Source organism: Onychostruthus taczanowskii, unplaced genomic scaffold (genome assembly GCF_017590055.1).
Source record: "Onychostruthus taczanowskii isolate IOZ18803 unplaced genomic scaffold, ASM1759005v1 scaffold30, whole genome shotgun sequence".
Lineage (NCBI taxonomy): Eukaryota > Metazoa > Chordata > Aves > Passeriformes > Passeridae > Onychostruthus > Onychostruthus taczanowskii.
The window spans coordinates 2,961,330-2,976,272 of NW_024500350.1; the positions used below are offsets into that span (position 1 = coordinate 2,961,330).

At 41.5% G+C, this 14,943-nt stretch overlaps 1 protein-coding gene across 1 annotated transcript in view; it reads left to right on the forward strand.

Moving 5' to 3' along the window:
- The window catches only part of ABCC3 (ATP binding cassette subfamily C member 3), a 47,916-nt gene that overhangs the window by 20,731 nt on the left and 12,242 nt on the right, over positions 1-14,943 (forward strand). Inside the window, exons 8-18 of the mRNA XM_041409182.1 lie at positions 2,490-2,708; positions 4,775-4,952; positions 5,705-5,866; positions 6,867-6,959; positions 8,259-8,462; positions 9,673-9,819; positions 10,216-10,303; positions 11,092-11,158; positions 12,733-12,859; positions 13,164-13,340; positions 14,179-14,346. Coding sequence (XP_041265116.1) covers positions 2,490-2,708; positions 4,775-4,952; positions 5,705-5,866; positions 6,867-6,959; positions 8,259-8,462; positions 9,673-9,819; positions 10,216-10,303; positions 11,092-11,158; positions 12,733-12,859; positions 13,164-13,340; positions 14,179-14,346 — 1,630 coding nt within the window. The remainder of the gene's footprint in view (positions 1-2,489; positions 2,709-4,774; positions 4,953-5,704; positions 5,867-6,866; positions 6,960-8,258; positions 8,463-9,672; positions 9,820-10,215; positions 10,304-11,091; positions 11,159-12,732; positions 12,860-13,163; positions 13,341-14,178; positions 14,347-14,943) is intronic.

Below are 14,943 nucleotides of genomic sequence, written 5' to 3' on the forward strand. Positions count from 1 at the left end.
TTCTTTCAACTCTCATTAAATCTGCTCTGAGCAAGCTTTTATGACATTAAAAATGCTGTGTCAATTTGTACACATGTTGAAAGTGTGATGAAAAGTATTTGTAGTGTACATAGTAATTTATTTTTAAAAACTTAATCACTTGCAGCTCTGACACAGCTAAAGCTTTAAATTTGTTTTGTGGTAATGATTATCACATTTCTGTTGTTCCCAAACCTTTTTTGCTTCACTGCTGTCTTGTGAGTTACTGTTAAATAATTGCTAAAAATTCATTTGTTTTTTGCGAGTTACAGGAGAGACCAGAATGGATTTAAAATGTTACTATAGATAATAAAACACACAGAGTATTTTTCCTTGCTTTTGTTCTCTTTGCTTATATGGCTGAAGTTTCTACTCACTCACTTTACTGATAAATGCAGTTTCTTCTGAGATAGTTAGAGCTATGCCGGATGGAAAAGAGAGTTGGAATGCATTTCCCCTCATTTTTAGTTAGCTTCTGATTTTAGAGACTGTCCTTATGAAGACTTATTGAAGATGTAGGGCCATATCAGCACCAGGGAGAAACTGTGTTTTCCCATGAGATAAATCAGTACCTATTATCTTCCATGCTATAAATAATGGCCACCAGACACATGCTCTTTGCTTTGATTAAAAGCTGGGTGTGAGCAGTCCCACACACTGCTGAAAACCTGACCTCACCTAACTACAGCTAGTAAACACTAAAAGTGCATTTTCTGCCTTTGGGGCTCTTAGCTGTGAGAGAACCATTGCTTTGCTATTAGCTCAGTGTAATAAACATATTTAATAGCACAAAGTCAGGGGAAAGTAGTCTTGTTTCTTCAAATCCTTCAATGAGTTTAACAGTCTGGTTGCCAGAAAAGCAAGGCTTTTCTCATAAACTCTCCAGGTTTGATCTGGAAGACAAAGACAATGCTGTTTATCCTTGTCTGGGGGGGAAAAAATAAATTGACTGCTTTAGGTTCTCCCCCTGCCCTCTAGCTTTATTGCAAAGACGTTGGGATTTGCAAATGGCTTTTTCTGAGAGGGTGTGGACAAGTTTATACATGTGGACTGTTAGCGTCAGTGATCACAGTGAATGCTCACAGGCTGTTGGAATTATTGGACTCTGCAGCTAGCCAGCTCAAAAAAATCTGCACGGTCTTTATGAAAAATCGTAAATTCAACCTCACTTGTTAGTACTTACAAGCTATTTTTCAGATGCCTTCTGGTAAATATTCACTGTTTCTAGGGTGTCTTCTCCGTCTGTTTTTTTTCTTGTAAAGCTTATGTGCCCCAGATTAATTTCCTTCTCCCTGTTCCACCTGGACTTAACTTTCCTGTCTGACATTCAGGAATTTTTTTGCTAGTCCCATAGCCCCCAGGAAACAACAGCAATTTGATATTTCCTGGTAGAAGAGGTGCCAGGCTGATGTTTGAGAGCAATTCATGGAGTAAATAATTTCCCAGACCATACCCTTTGTTGATGGGCAACAGAAGTGAGGCACCTAAACCCCAAACGGGCTTCAACAAAACTTTCCTGGAGCCCTGGAAAGCAGTTTGGGCATGTTGGGCCAAATTTCATCAGTCAGTCTAAAAGAGTACGTGGAAGAGTCACTTTTGTTAGCTTATTTGGCAGTGGGAGAGAGGCAAAAAGTGCAAGAGGAATCGTAGAATCCTGGAATCATTAAAGTTGGGAAAAACCCCTACATTTATTGAGTCCAATGGTTAAAAAAAATGGTTGCAGATAAACAGGGTTTAAATGCCTTCATTGTCAGCTGAGTAAAATTTAGGTACCTAAACCCAACATTTCTCTCCTGGGAGAATCTGAGCAGCTGTGGTCCAGATCTTGCAGATGGCCCAGCTTTGAAGGTACTGTGGTTTCTACGCAATTTCAAGTTTCCAGAAATGCAAAACATTGTATTTTGAGAGTGCTGTGCCTGCTGCAGTGCCTGTCTCCCCAGGGGGATTCATTCTGCTTCTCTGGAAGCAGCTGTGTGATCAATAAGGGTACAGGTTTAGCACAACTACTGATTGAACAGCAAACACAGGTTCAGAAGGAGTAGGTGAGGGTGCCTTGTGTGGGATGTCCATCCACTTCTTTGAGGATTCCTATACGAGAAATTGGAGATCCATAGTCAATTCTATCCTCTAAGGAAGTTAAATTCTGTCCAGCCTTCTTCTCCTCCTCCTTTGGGCCACATTCTCATCTCATGGTGATTGATTTTGTGGCCTGTGGGTTGCACCCCATAAGTACTGCAGGAAAACAAAAAAAAAAACAAAAAAAAAAAAAAAAAAAAGGAAAAGAAAACAAGACTCAATTGCGCAAGAGTGGCTGATCCTGATAATACCTTGATGGTATTGGAAGTCTTGCTGTTGCTCAGTAGCAGATTAGAGGAGGGTGCAGCCTTTGGGGTGTTCCCACAGTGCTATTCACACAGGACAGTGCCATTCTCATTTTCAGTTGTCTCCTGTCACTTGTTATGTTTCCCTAGGAAAGAGGATGTGTCATACATGAGGAAATCAAACCATGTGCAGAATCATGTTGGTGGCGGCTCAGAGGAAGCAGAAGTCCTGATCAGAGACAAAAAGCACAATAGGAAACCTTCCTTTCTCAAGGCTTTGTTGAGGACCTTTGGGCCATACTTCTTAATTGGCTCCTTCTTCAAGTTGATACAAGACCTACTCTCTTTTGTCAACCCTCGGCTATTAAGGTCTGTTTACTCTGTGAGTAGTTTCTATGTGTGATCCCTATGGATGCTTGGCTTTGGCACAGGGCATTTGTTTTTGAAATGAAGAGTTAGTTTCCCTCACAGTGCCACATGTGTATGCTGCCTCACCTTCCCTCTGCAATGCCGTGAGACATGAGTACTTTGTTGTGGACTCAGCTGTAAATTGGACAAGCTTCACTGAAATGCCCCATTTGTAAATCTCCCATCACCGTGGGCAGCTTTGACTTACAAATTACCTGTTGCTCTGTGATTCAGTCCAGAGCAATTTCTCCCCATTTCTAAAGGATTAGCTGTGAAACCAAAGTGAAGCAGTGCTGGTTGGACCCAGTGGTTTCTGGAGATCTGATATCCTCAGAAAGAGGTAATGAGAGAAGTGGTCTGTCCTCAAATTCTCTTTGTATGAGGAACACCTCTGCCTCCCATCCCTGGGGGGGGCAGTTGCTCAGCCTGATCCATAAAGGAATTTGCACAAACCCCACATTTTTTTCTTTATTAGTATTTTTCTTAAAGTGAGGAATTCGCCAGATAATCATTAGCTAGGAAGAAAGCAATGGTGGAATTACCAGCATTTCTACCTAACAATTATTAATGGAAAAGCACATAGTCCTATTAATGCGTGAGAGAGGAATGGAGTTTAGGTGGAGGTCACAGCTGGATGTAGGGAAAGGGAGAAGAGAAGGCTCTGCTCCTATTTGAGTATCTCTTAAAAATAACTCTGAGATCATGTTGTTCTGTGGGTGGTTTGTGATATACCCAGAAATTTGCTAAAAAGAGGGTCTGACCAAGTTTGGTGACATTTAATAGCTGACAGTCTGTCTTCTCCTGGAGCCCCTGCTGAAGAGGAGGCTGCTGGCTGCCTCCTGAGAACACATTAAGTGTAACCTATTCTGAGAATTTCTCAGATTTGTATGAATTCCTGAATACATTTCAATGATATCTCAAGGCATATTATGGTGAATTTCTTCTCAAATCTAAATTCCTGCAGTCTGGGAAAATGCTCTTCTGATGGTAAGGGAAGATGAAAAAGCCGTGGCTGTCTGGCAAAGTGCATGTAAGATAGTTTTGTGTTTTTAAAAACATTGGTGAATCCCTGGGACTACCTGGAAGACATTTTCCTGGAGCTGTTCCCTTTTGCAGCATGAATGAATGGAGCAGTGCAGAAATAAGGTTTCTCTGGACTGGAGGAAGAAAGATGTAGCAACCTCATGCTTCTGCTACAAAGCTTTGCTTGCCTGATTTGTAGTTCCCAGGTCCATTTTTCTCCTGCTGATTGTTTGAACTATGGAGCCAAATCTCTTTTTCCCATATATTGTGACAGTTCAGTATTCTGGTCAGTAGGCTGAAATCACCAATGTGATTTTTGAGAGCACTGGACATTGCCATATGTCACTCTGCTTGTTTGCTGTGTGCCAGTGTGCAGCTCTGGCAGTGAGAGCAGTTGTGAGAAGTAAAAAAGGACTTAGCAATAAAAGATGCTATAGCCAGCTTAATGGTACTATTTTACCAAAAAAAACGTAGGAGTGAAGGTCTCTTTATGCATCCATCCAGGAGGATGTCTTTTAATTTAGCTTTTTTTTTTTTTTTTTGTGGGAAAACACCCCAGGCAGAAGCACTCAGGCTGCTTGAAGAGGATTTGGGTAAGAAGCTGGTTTAGCCTGCCCTGCTGCACTGCCTTACTCTGTCCTATCATTCACCTCTTGCCCTGGGGCCCTGCCTAACAGAGCTCAGACAGTGCACTGTGTGTTTAAACCCTGAATCTCAGGGGAAACCAAGAGCTTCTCTTCATATTTTATTTTCAGGCTCATTTACAAACAGACTTTGTCACTGGCAGAGCTGCAGGTTTTGCTGTTGGATCTTTGCAATGTTGTTTGAGTGAAATCATAACTCAGCCTGTGTCCTAGAGAGCTGTTTGCTTTTTGTGGTTAGGGAGAGGATGTGGCAGGATGCTGTAGTTGGGAGAAGCTGTGTTATGTCCCATTAAATTTGATGCATGGTTTTTAAATTTTTGTTTCTTTTTCCTTTTCCCTTCCTACTCTGCTGACAAACAGTGTATTAATCGGCTTCATTAAGAACAAAGATGCCCCAGCCTGGTGGGGATATTCGATTGCAGCTCTGATGTTTATCTGTGCTGTGCTGCAGACACTCTTCCTTCACCAGCACTTCCAGTACTGCTTTGTTACTGGGATGAGGCTAAGGACTGGGATCACTGGGGTGATATACCGAAAGGTAAGGCTGGAAGCTAATTTTCTGGGCTGGAACACCAGCCAGGCAAGTGTGCTCAGTTCTCACATATCTAGGGAAGGTTAGGCATGTTGGAGAGGAGTAGCCTCCTGGAATATAAAAGATTGGAGGTTTGGTCAGTTTTTAGGAGTCCTTTAATGCTTTACAGAATTTTGCAGTGAGCAGTATGTAATATGGGTGTTCTGGTAGGTTACTAGACATACCAGTACTGGTTCACTTTAAACACAGGAAGAGGAGAGGCTTGGGTTAGATGTAAGGAAGAAATTCTTTCATGTGAGGGTGGAGAGGGCCTGGCACAGGGTGCCCAGAGGAGCTATGGCTGCCCCATTCCTGGAAGTGTCTAAAGCCAGGTTGGATGGGGCTTGGAGCAACCTGGGGTTGTGGAAGTTGTCCCTGCCCATTGGAGAGGAGCTGGAACTTTAAATTCCCTTTCCACTCAAACCATTCTGTGGTTTGGAAGAGGGATCTAGGAGAAGAGCATGTTTGTGCTGTGAGTGGATCAGATCCAGCAAGGTTTTCTTCAGATTGCTACGCCCTGCTTGAGCTGGAGATGCTCACAAGTAAAACCCTTTCATGAGCTCTTGTTCCTTGGAGATCAGGAATGGATGTAGGTGAATTACTATTTTATTTTTTTTGGAGACGCACATTCTTGGACAGTGTCATTTTGTGAATAGTTGAGGAATTGTTCTCCATGTGTATCAAGATTGTGAATGCATTGAAGCTCTCTCCCTTGTCAGTCCTTAGCGATCACAAACTCAGCAAAGCGCTCATCTACTGTTGGAGAAATTGTCAACCTGATGTCAGTGGATGCCCAGCGTTTCATGGACCTCATGACTTTCCTGAACATGGTGTGGTCTGCACCACTCCAGATATTTCTAGCTTTGTATTTCCTCTGGCAGGTACGGACATCATCACAATTTTATTCACAATTCATCTAAATGATGTGCAGGCCTTTTCTTTTTCCTTTTTATTTTTTTTTTTGTTTTTTTGTCACTTTGACCTCCCACTGCGTTTTTTACCGACTTTAAGTGTTCTGTCCTGTAGTAAAAGGGTGCTGTACACCCTCACTTAGTGTCTCAGTTATTTTGTTCAGCTGAGAGGCCAGATGGGCATTTGAAACAGAATGTTTCCTTTGTCTTTCCCCTGTTCTTACTCCAGTTTGATGGGCTCAGTCTTGGACTCTTGTTCCCAGTAGTTGATACAAATGAGAGCTTGAGGGAAGTGGTTTAGAGACCAAACCAAACAAAAACCTTTCCAAACGTAGGAAATGTCATGTGTAGAGATTATATCCTGCTACATAAAGAAGTTTTGTGCAAGTCAATGTGAGACAAATCTCACCTGAAATGACCATAATTTTTCATTTGCTGCATTGTGACATTGTTTCAGGCTTATTCCAGGTTCAGGTTGAGCACTGGGTTTCAGACTTGTTTCTGTGCAATTAATGTCTTTACCGCATAAAACAGTGGCACCAACTTAACCATATTGATTTCAACTCAAAAGCCATTAAATTGCAGCAGCACTGAGTTACTGCTGTGCTGGAAGCTGAGCTCTGGTAGCCAGCAGTTTGTATGCTTGTATTCACACTGAGGGTACTGGGTTAATTCTGTAATTACATTTCCCTTGGTCAGAGAAAAATTTCAGAGAAAAATTCCTATCACTGATACAACAACAACAATAATTATTTTTATTATTATTATTATCATCATCATTATTATTCAGAGTGGTTCCTGTCCTATTTTTCTGTCTCCTCTTCACAGTTGCTCTGTGGAATCACAACACTTCACTGGGATAAGTTCAACTTGTCAACATTGATTTCTGTTTCTATCATGTACTGTTGTTTTAGTGCCAACTGTAGGGAACACTTGGGTACAACAACTTACTCTTTCTTTTTAAATCAAGACTTTAGGGCCTTCTGTGCTGGCTGGAGTTGCTGTGATGGTCTTACTTATCCCATTTAACTCTGCAATAGCAATAAAAACCAGAGCATTCCAGGTAAGGCAGCAGCAGAGAAGGTAACACTACATGAGTTGGCAGCTGTGCTGTGAGAAATGAAGACATCTGGGGTTGTTAATAAGATGCCATTTGCAATAATTTACTTATGAGTAAGAATGTACTGATATGTTTAATAACTGTATTGTCTTAGATATTTTTTCCATAGTGAATTGAATGCAATTTAAGGGAAAGAAGCCTTCTGTCATTGAGCCAGTTGCTTTTTCATACCTCTAGAGCAAGCAGCTTTTGGGATTAGCAAGAGGTTTCTTTGTCTCCATATCCCTTCACCTGGTATCTTCCTCTAGGAGTATCTAGAGAAAGGCAAATAAATGCTGTTCTTTAAGCTGCAAATGAATGTTTTCAGAGGTGGCAGCTAAAACCTGACAGTTTGAGTTTTATGCTAAAAACCAGTGTTAATGTTCACTGCTACTTAGCTGGGCCAAATTTCATTTATTATCTTAAGGGAAAATGATCTTTTATTCCTTTCTTTGTAGTCTTAGTTCTCTCTAGTCAGGAAAAGCTGAAAAAATACCAATATAACAGTGCCCTCTGGCTTTGTGCTAGGAAAAAATCTAATAATTGGCTTGTGCTATCAGACTGTTCGGAAGATTAAAAAAGAAATTAAAAGTCAATCTGTTGGTGTAAAAAAAGGTAAGAGTTGGATGTAAATTAAGACTTTTAAGCGCAGCCTTACTATTATATACCTTAAAGAGACATACAGGCTTTTTAAATCTCTTGGATGCTGGCATGTTAGTAGTAACATTCCTTTTCTCCCTTGCCCATTTTGAGATGCATAACTTCCTGTGCAGATGTGTGTGAATTTTGTCTATAAATTTGAGCAGGAATGTTTGTTTTTATTTTAATAACTGAATGAAACACTGTATTTTAATACATAGGAAAAAAAAAACCCTAGAAGTAGCCACAATTTTCAAGGGATAAGAAATAAAATGTGCAAACGAGGAAGAAAAAAATCTGAAGAAATCAAAAGAAATTGTAGGGTAGTATTTTTGTGAAGTGGCTGAATCTTTCTTTAAGATAGTTTAAAAATGTAGCTCTTAGGAGTTAAAATGAGTGGAAAGCTTTTGTACTCTGCTTTCCAGGCATTTCCTTTGATTTTTTGTGTCTCTGGAGGTAGACTTTAACTTGCACAATAAGCTGATAACAGTCTGGCTTTCTGTAATTACCTTTTGCATCCTCTTCAGAAATAGCCTGAGGGCCACCACAGCTGTGAGACATATGTTGAAAACTCTCCTGTGGTCCTGGCTGTGACTCTGTCTCCTGTGTTTACCGATAACCCAGGTGGAACAAATGCGATACAAAGACTCCCGCATTAAATTAATGAACGAGATCCTGGGTGGCATCAAGGTGCTGAAGCTCTATGCTTGGGAACCATCCTTTTCAGAAAAGGTCCTGGAGATACGGAAGAATGAGCTGAGAGTTTTGAAAAAATCTGCGTATCTCAACTCTGTGTCCACCTTTGCCTGGATCAGCGCACCCTTCCTGGTAAATTAAATTTGCATGGCTCTCTAAGCTGTATAAATGCACCCTTGAAGGATAAGCCTGAGGCTTTCTGCTTGCTAATGTACATAGAAATAAAATGTAAAGTTTTTGAAGAAATTATTCACATGCTTTGATACAGAGTTCCCTGTTCTCGAGAGCCCTTTTGTTAATCAGTATTAAAGTATTTTGTGATAAAGCCTCCCAGTGGAAGCTGGGAATAGCTGTCACAGGAGAATTTCCAAACACGTCAAAGTATTTCCCATAACAAATTAAAACTAGAATTTGAAACCTTGGCGAGATCTCTGAACAGCAAAATAGCAAAAGAAACTTTAATTGAGTCAGTCAGGACAATGTCTGTCTTTAGCTCTCATTTCTGCCTTCGTGTTGCAGTGCTCTGCTTGTTTTAGTGAGAGAGGGAGTTGTTAAAATATTCTACAGCTCAAAAAAGATGAAAACTAAAACCCAAATGATAATGTTACCAACTCTGAAATGCATTTTCCTCAATTTTGTCTTTTCCTCTATTTTCTACTTCACTGGACTGTGATCCCTTTTGCAGAAAGGGTTTTGGTGAATAAAACCATTCAGATAAGTCTGTGGTCAAAACTGTTCCCAGACAACTTTTCTTGAGATCTAAGGCCCAGCCCTGCAGGAATGATCTGAACAGCCTGGAGGTTCTGCCCCTTTTCTATTTCCTCAAAGTCATTACACCTCCTTTAGTTCACATTCCTGTTCCTGCTCATTTTGAGTTTGCTGCACAGGATGATCATTCCACAGTGGACGGCCCCTGTCATACAGCAAGCCAGCAAATAACTTGGATTTCACTTCCTTCTTTACTGATTAGTGAATCTTGTTTGCTTAGCCTGTAGTTTAGTAATTGGAACATTGCTTGGGTGGAGCTGGAAGAAACCACAACCCGATAACAGCCTTTCCTTTTCATTTACGCAAGTCCTGGAGTTCAGCTCTTGAAACTCTTAGTTCAACTGAATGTAGCCACTAGAAACCTTACAGGTCTTTTATTCTGTGTGCCCTTTTTCTGTACCTGCTTGTCCATAGGACTTGACATTTTGAAAGCTGTTGAAAAGGTCAGAAACAAGGAATTTTCCCAGTTCTGTGGCTGGTACTTTTATTTCCAAGACGCCTGTCAGGATTGAGTGCTTTTAAAATGTCAGAATATACCAGACATCTCGCAGTAAACTCCCTTTCTGGCTTTCAGGTAGCACTGACAACATTTGCTGTGTATGTCTCTGTGGATGAGAAGAATATCCTGGATGCAGAAAAGGCTTTTGTCTCCCTGTCCTTGTTTAATATCTTGAAGTTTCCCCTCAATATGCTTCCACAAGTCATTAGCAACATTGCACAGGTAAGGAGGGCCTGAAGCATGGGTTGTTCTGAAAAACTTGAACTGAAAGAACATGTCCTTGATTTCTGTAATGCAGAGATCCTTTGCATCTGCCTGTTAGCTGCTTTTCCTTTTAATATCCTTTCTTTCCTGCTGTCCTGCGTTGGAAAGCCTGACGTCTTCTGAGTGAGCTTGTGTGAATTTTGCTTTGCTCAGATAAACTCAGCTTGGCGTGAAAAATTTCACAGTTAAAAGCTTGAATCTCAGCATAAGACTCATTGCAGGGGAAGAATGACTCACTGTTCGGGAAGCCCATGGGAGGAAGCTCAAGGCATTGTCCATGCTTTCTTTTTCAGTAGTAAGAGCATTAAGTCCTCATTAAAAGAATGATGAAATAATGCCACATTATTTTCCTAGACAAGCGTTTCCCTAAAGAGAATTCAGCAGTTCCTGAGTCATGATGAACTTAACCCAGATTGTGTGGAAACAAAAGTGATTGCACCAGGTAAAGATGTTGATATTTTTCTAACTATGCGAATGCAGCAGACTTATCTCTGTTGGACCGGTTGAGTATTAAAAAAAGCCAAAAAGAAAATAATAATGGTAATCTTGGGTTAAAAAAAAAAAGGAAGAAGCTGCTGCTCTGAAAAGTGTTTGGTGTTTAGGCTGTGTGGAAATTAGAAAAGTTTCTGGCCATATTTCTGAGCTGGTTGGGCCTGAGTTTGCATCTGCAATATACTGGATGCTAACAGCACTGACCATGGAGTACATCTGCTGACTACAGACAGCAGGACTTTTTTGCAACCTTTCACACTGCACAAATGCTCAAGAACTTTGTGAACAGTTTTGATTCTGTTCAAAACAGAAGAAGCCCCAAACAGTTGAGCAAGCCAGGTGTGGCAAGCAAAAAGCTGCAGAGTGTCAAAGTTAATCTGATAATGTAAACAGCATGCAGTGATCTCCTACTGATTTGAAAAGAGTTTCTGAAGTAAAGTTGTGGTGATGCTGAACAGCACATGTTGGGAGCAGCCCCACCCGGGCAGGGTGAAGCAGGGCATCCTTTCAGCTCCCTGATCTGTCAGGTCACAGTCTATAGCTGAAGCGACAGTCAGTTATTTTCACTCTGAAGAAGCCTGTCATGCGACCCACAGGCATGAGCCTGTACTTCCCATGCCAACAGAAAAAGGAAGTGCAGTGCGTGTAAATAAAGATCCCTCTGTCAGCCTGTTCTCAGTTGTGCTGTTGTGACTAACACATTTTGTGCCCCTCTGTTGTTGTGTTTTTGCCACACAGGCATTGCCATCAGTGTAAGGAATGCGACGTTCAGCTGGGGAAAGGAGCTTAAGCCAGCGCTGAAAGAGTAAGATTTCTTTGTGCAGTTGCATTGCAATATCTACCTGGTCTCTGGCTCTTGGGAGGCCTGTTTGAAAGGTGTCTGGTAAAAACTATGCATCACATGTCAGCATCTCTTCGCCTTTAAAACGTGGAACTCATGCCTCATGGTCCTTAATCTTTATAGAACAGGGCTGTAAGGCTTTAGCTCCACAGCAACCAGCATAAAATAGTTACCTATTGAAAGACAGGCTCCACAAATTCCTTAAATAGGCATTTTTTAACTGAACCATTATATAGATCAAATTGATCTGATGGATTTTGGGACAGTTGAGATGTCTGTGTTTGGACCTAGGTGTGCCAGCAGTAGTGGTCTGTTCCTTGACAAGGCTCGTGGCAGATTCATCTCTGTGGCAGTGGAAAGGCCATCTTCAGACTGTGGGGGCGAATGTTTTGTGCATTTGCCTATTTGAATGAACAGAAACAAAATTTGCCTGGAAGCATACATACCTTCTGTTATGCAGCAGGATATATATATATATAGTAATATCAGGGTTACCCCTGGCCAGGGAAATGATTGGCATCTAACCCCAAGGCTTCGGAATGCTGAATACTCGCTTTATTAAAACTATACTATATTACAACTATATTAGAGAGCTACTATACTATACTAAATTACATTCTACAAAGAATACTAAAGAAAACTTGTGACTGTCTCCTGACAGTCAGGACACAGCTTTGAGTGATTGGCCAAGGAAACAAAACAGTCCTCAGCAGAATCCAATTATCAAATTCTTTCAAGGTAAATAATCTTCCAACGCATTCCACATGTGCAAAACAACAGGAGCAGCAAGCAGAGATAAGAATTGTTTTGATCATATTTTTCTCTGCTTCTCTCACAGCTTCTCTCAGGAGAGCCTGTGAAAGCTAAATCTCTCTCTGTTCAGAGGGCATGTGAATACCACATATATATGTAAATAGAAGTTTGGCTTGATTTCACTAGTGAAAAGCACTTTGGCAGCAAAGAGACTGTGTCTCTTTGTCAGTCATTTTTGTATCAGTTCACCCTCAGGGCCTAAAGTAGTACCTTTAAGAACACAGTGGGGAAAACAGTAAAGGACTTTAATTGGGGAAGTCCTGGTTTTCTTGTATCATTGTGAATCCTATTTACCAGCACAGGAAATACAGTTGTAAAGTGGTTTGAACATTTTTAGATGGGATGTATTCACTCACTACTTTTGTACATTTGCTTTTGGTTTTAAAAGCAAACCCCAAAATACTTCTGGAAGATTGGCTGTTTTCAATATGCTTATTAATTCAATTTGACTTGCTGATGGAGTGATACAGCAAAGAGTCTTAGAAGGCTTGTTAACAATCCTGCTACTTTAGCAACCAGCAAGATAAATATGCTGGGTTTTCATTTGCTTCTCAAATTCTGGTTACAGTTGATTGTGTGCAAGAAAGGGAGGAGAAAACCAGTGACCAAGCTTTGCTTATTATATCCAGTCAGGCTGTGACTGTGTATTGCAGCCCTGGATTAAAGAAACCTGATGTCTTTAGTAAACTAATGTTCAATTAATTTCCAGTCTATTTCCTCCACAGTATAAATATGTTGATCCCGAGTGGTTCTTTGGTTGCCATTGTTGGCCATGTTGGCTGTGGGAAATCTTCTCTGGTGTCTGCTCTCCTGGGTGAGATGGAAAAGCTGGAAGGAGAAGTGGCTGTGAAGGTTGGTGTTTTTTTATGAAACCATTTAATGATGGTAGGGAAATGTGCTGCTTATGCCTGCCCTTGCTTAGAATGCACCTCAGGCTCCAGAGGGAATTCTGGTTGCTCCTCTGGCAGCTTGTCTGCATGTTTGAGTTTTTATCTGGAGTTACTTTCCTGATTTGATCAATGATACACGAGCAGTTAGCACACATATACATGTAATGTGAAAGAATAGGAACCATATACATGTTGAAGATCTTACTCAGATCATGAATTCCTGCTTGTTATGAGTCAGAGATTTTCTCTCTCTCTCCTTTTTTTAGGGTTCTGTTGCTTATGTGCCTCAACAAGCCTGGATCCAGAATGCCACGCTGAAAGATAACATTTTGTTTGGCCAAGCTCCTAATGAGGAAAAATACCAAGATGCCCTGGAGGCCTGTGCTTTAAAAACTGATCTAGAAGTGCTGCCAGGAGGAGATCAAACTGAGATAGGAGAGAAGGTAATATTTTTAGGTAGATTTTTTTTTTCCAAGTCGGACCTGCCTGGTGATTTCTGCTCTAGCTAAGGAGAGAATACTGTAAAATCAGCACTTCATTTGACTTGATCTTCACAATGGCATCCCTGCTACAATCATACAAAACATGCAGGGCAGTTGTCTGGAAAGCACTTGACCTGAACGTTTTCTTAACTTAAGGTTTGTGTGTGTATTGTGGTGCAGAATTACAAATCCAGCCCTGGAAACTCAGAGTACCCTCTATTTGTCATTAATTGCAAAGGTGCATCTGTCTAGAATCACTGAAGGCCTTCCTTTTCCTGTAGGGATAAAAAGGGAGAGAACAGATGGTTGTGCTTCAAGTGAAAAAAAAATATGATCATCCCTTAACACATTTTAATGAGAAACATATACATCTGTGTTTACCAACAAAGATATTTTTTCATAGGCCACTGAGTTTGAGCTAGATTTCATGAAATGGTGTGGAGATGAGGATTTGTGTGTAAAAGGAAATATGTGGAAGATGTTCCAGGTGCCACAGCCCTGCTTTGAAATTTGCATTTTACATCCTGGTTGACAGTTTTGCTTTTTATAGTTTTGTGTTTTAACAGCTCCCTTTAGGAGCTTATTAAAAAGAGACTTACTGCATCTCCAGTTTGCTGGGTGAGTGGAAAGTTTGGCAGTGAACAGGCAAATCTAGAGGCATTCTGTGCCTGTCTCTGGGTGGGTTATTCTCTTCAGCATCTCATGTTTCAGTTTAGCACCCGAGTGCTGGGCTGGGTGGGAACCATGAGAAGTCAGAGCTTTTGTGTGACATATTTTGTTCTCTCCTGTCTCCATCCAGGGCATCAACCTGTCAGGGGGGCAGCGGCAGCGTGTGAGCCTGGCCCGTGCCGTGTACAGCAGCTCCGATATTTTCCTGCTGGATGATCCCCTGTCTGCCGTGGACTCGCACGTGGCCAAGCACATCTTCGACAAAGTCATTGGCCCGGATGGGGTCCTGAAGGGAAAAGTAAGCTGGGGTTTAGATGCTCTTAAAAGCACACACAAACTCGGGAACATGGAAGCTGTTTCACCACCCAGGCCTGCGTGACAGCTCGTTCCTGAAATTCTGTGTGTAGCTGGAAACATGGGTACCTTTCCTCACAGCCCAGGCTGTGGCAAAACGCTGCTCACACGTGTCCAGGAACACTGTGGTCTGGTCAGAACGTGTAGAGGCAGAAACCCACCCTGTCTTTTAAAATCCCTCCTCTATGAGATCTCCAAACAAGGCGTGTGCTGGAACATGCACAGGCCGGTGGTGGTAATATGAGATCTCCAAAAAACAAGGCGTGTGCTGGAACATGCACAGGCCGGTGATGGTAATTGTTGTTTCTTGGCGACAGCGCAGCCAGGAAGCTGCACCAAATATGGATGTTACACAGGACGTTGGCAACAACAACCCAAACTGCAGTGGCTTTGCTGCACCTTCCACTCCTGCTGCCATCCTCTCACACCATCTTGAAGCTCAAAAGGGAAGGGCCGCAAAGAAAATCATCATAAGGGAAGGAGGGAATGATAGTTCAGTGTGTTTACTTTCCTCTTTGTTTTTGTCAGCAGTAGGAGCAAA